Source organism: Triticum urartu, chromosome 5 (genome assembly GCF_003073215.2).
Source record: "Triticum urartu cultivar G1812 chromosome 5, Tu2.1, whole genome shotgun sequence".
Taxonomy (NCBI): domain Eukaryota; kingdom Viridiplantae; phylum Streptophyta; class Magnoliopsida; order Poales; family Poaceae; genus Triticum; species Triticum urartu.
In genome coordinates, this window is record NC_053026.1 from 292,458,021 (window position 1) to 292,460,498 (window position 2,478).

The 2,478-nt window shown below is 59.1% G+C and overlaps 1 protein-coding gene across 1 annotated transcript; it reads right to left on the minus strand.

The window, feature by feature from the left end:
• Positions 1-1,443: 1,443 nt before the first annotated feature.
• Positions 1,444-2,065, minus strand: LOC125555902. Its single transcript, XM_048718706.1, has 2 exons — positions 1,600-2,065; positions 1,444-1,516 (listed from the first exon to the last, which is right to left on the minus strand). The coding sequence occupies exons 1-2, from the start codon at positions 1,874-1,876 to the stop codon at positions 1,482-1,484; spliced, it is 312 nt and encodes a 103-aa protein (XP_048574663.1). The 5' UTR covers positions 1,877-2,065; the 3' UTR covers positions 1,444-1,481.
• Positions 2,066-2,478: the final 413 nt, after the last annotated feature.

Genomic DNA, 2,478 nt, shown 5'->3' on the forward strand with positions numbered 1-2,478 from the left:
GCTAACTTTTGTACTAAGTACGAGACAATAGGCCCCCCGAGGAGAGCTCAAGGACTGCCATCTTTTATCTATGAATGAAGAGTATCATGCTTATGATCATGTCATTACATTCACTTTTTTCGTCTGGCACCGGGTTCGACTAGTCGGCCCGGGGACTGGCCGCCTTGAGTTATATTAGAAGTCCTACCCACAGTCAGACAAGTAGTGTGTCGGCACCCAAGCCTTCTCTTGCCAAAAGTTGCAGTTCGAAGAACCGGCTGTCCGGCTGGTAAGAGTTAAAGGCAGGAAAGGACGCCCACACGAAAAACGGCTAGGGACTAACGGACTAATATAACAAAAGCCGGTTTTTCTCCCACCACCGACTGACTACCAAAGTAGCTGGCCGGCCGGCTTCCATTCACCTCGCTTCAATCTAAGAAAGCTCGAGTACTTGCCTTCCCCAAAAAAATATAAATATAGCCAAGTTCTTCCCTAGCCACAGGCTGCAGAGCAGCTGCCGGTTGGGAAGGCAGCAGCCAGGGGAAGGCGGCAAAGGAAACAGCCTAAGGATAAAAAGCATACGCGAATGGAAGCCAAACACACACACACGATCATATTTGCACAAAAGACCTTCGAAAGGCCAGCATTCAACATAGTTTGAATACACCCCCAGTGGGTGGAACTACGCAAGTTTAATAAAAATTGTTCAAAAAGTAACAAGCAGGAAAAGCAAGGACGGCAGATTAAGCCAAGGGAACGACTGGCGAGTCGGGCAGGTCGGTAGAGACGGCAGTGCTGGCTGGAGGAGTGGCCGGCTGGCGAACCTCGGCATGATCACCACCTCCCGCAGAGGGCGCGCTAGCACGCGCCTCGTTGCTGGAGGCACGGTCAAGCTGAGGCTGGCTGGCCGCTTCACCGGCCGGCTCGACGTCTTCGCCTTCCTCTCCTTCGTTGTCTTCACCTTCATCGCTGGAAGCGATCTCCTCCGCCGAGTCCTCACCCTCTGCCGGGTTCAGCCCGAACCATTCCTACGGCTGGGCAACGCCGTCGTCATTTCTTTCAGGAGCAAAGGCGCTGATGACAGTGCACTCGGCGATCGTCAAGGCATGCTGAGCGATAGCCGGCCGCACCTCCTCCATCTCCTCGTCGGCTTCCAGCCGCCAGGTGTGCAGCTGGTCCAGGTTCAGCCCGGGATACCAGGCTCGGACGAACTCCAGCGCCCGCCCAGCTCCAAGCCGGGCTGCCGATGCCTTCCAGGCCTCGAAGCAGCCAACTGCAACCTCCAGCCAGTCGGCAGTCCGACTCGGGGTGCGGGGAATCGCTTCGCCTGGCCAGAGGGCGGCCAACACCTGCGCCCCGGCGCGCTGGAGGAGGCGGAGCATGCGGTGAGCCGGCTGCAGCCAGGCTTGGACCGCCAAGAGTTGCTCCTCAAGCGTCCGGCTCGCGTCCGGCGCGATTTCAGCCCCCGCCTGCCGGCGCGCCTCGCGGTGGGCCTCGATGGCCTAGGTGGCAATGACGGAGTAGCCGGGGAAGTAGTCTGCACAAAGAACAAAATGCAGCACAAGTCAGAACACAAATCAGGGGGCAAGGGGCAAGCAAGGAGTGAGGAAGGCGGCTTACCATCGATCAGATCCTCAACCCGGCCGTAGCCCTCGCTCAGCGCTTGTTTTGCCTCAGCCCAGCCCGCCGCTTCGGTCTCGAACTTAGCTTTGAGGGCGTCCTCGCTATCCTGCGCCTTCTTCAGAGCCGCCTTGTGGCTCTCCTCCTGGTCGGCCAACTTCTTGGCCAGGCGGTCGTGCTCCAGGACTAAGGCGTTGCACTCGGCTTCCTTGGCGCGAAGGGCGGTCTGGGCCCCACTGAGCTGCTCCCTCAAGCTGGCATTGGCTCCTGCAAGCATGAAGACAAAGGAAAAATCAATAAGGAAGAAGTCGTCAGGGAAGATCCGACCCGACTGCTCAGCAGTCGGCCCGAATCTCGGGGACTACACCCAGTGGGTGCGCTGACACGCCCCCACAGGAGATGAACGAGACAAAGCACGCACTCCGGCTATTGGTCAGGTCCTCGGTTTTCTGGCCTAGCTCCTGAGCCTGGGAGTTGAAGGCAGCAGCGTGGAGGTTATGGTATTCCTGGAAGATCAGACAGGACGCAAGAATAAGATAGCTGTCAGGACCTAGTAAGTTCCAAGCCGCCTGCTCAGCAGCCGACTCGGAACTAGGGGACTACACCCAGTGGGTGCGCTGACACGCCCCCACGGAAGAAATCAAAAAAGCAAAACAACCAAGGCCAGAAGGCTCACCCGAATGACGGCCCGCGTCGTGAGGAACTCTTGGGTATATCGCTGCAGCGAAGCGGCCTGGGCTTGAAGCCGGTTCTGGACCTCCTGGGCCGCCGTGTTCAGCTCGGCCGTCCCCCCGCTGGGCGTCCACTCGGACGTGCTGGCGCTGGCCGCCTCCAGGGCCTCCGCCGTCCGGCTGGTGCCCGCAGCTCTGTGCGGCTCCG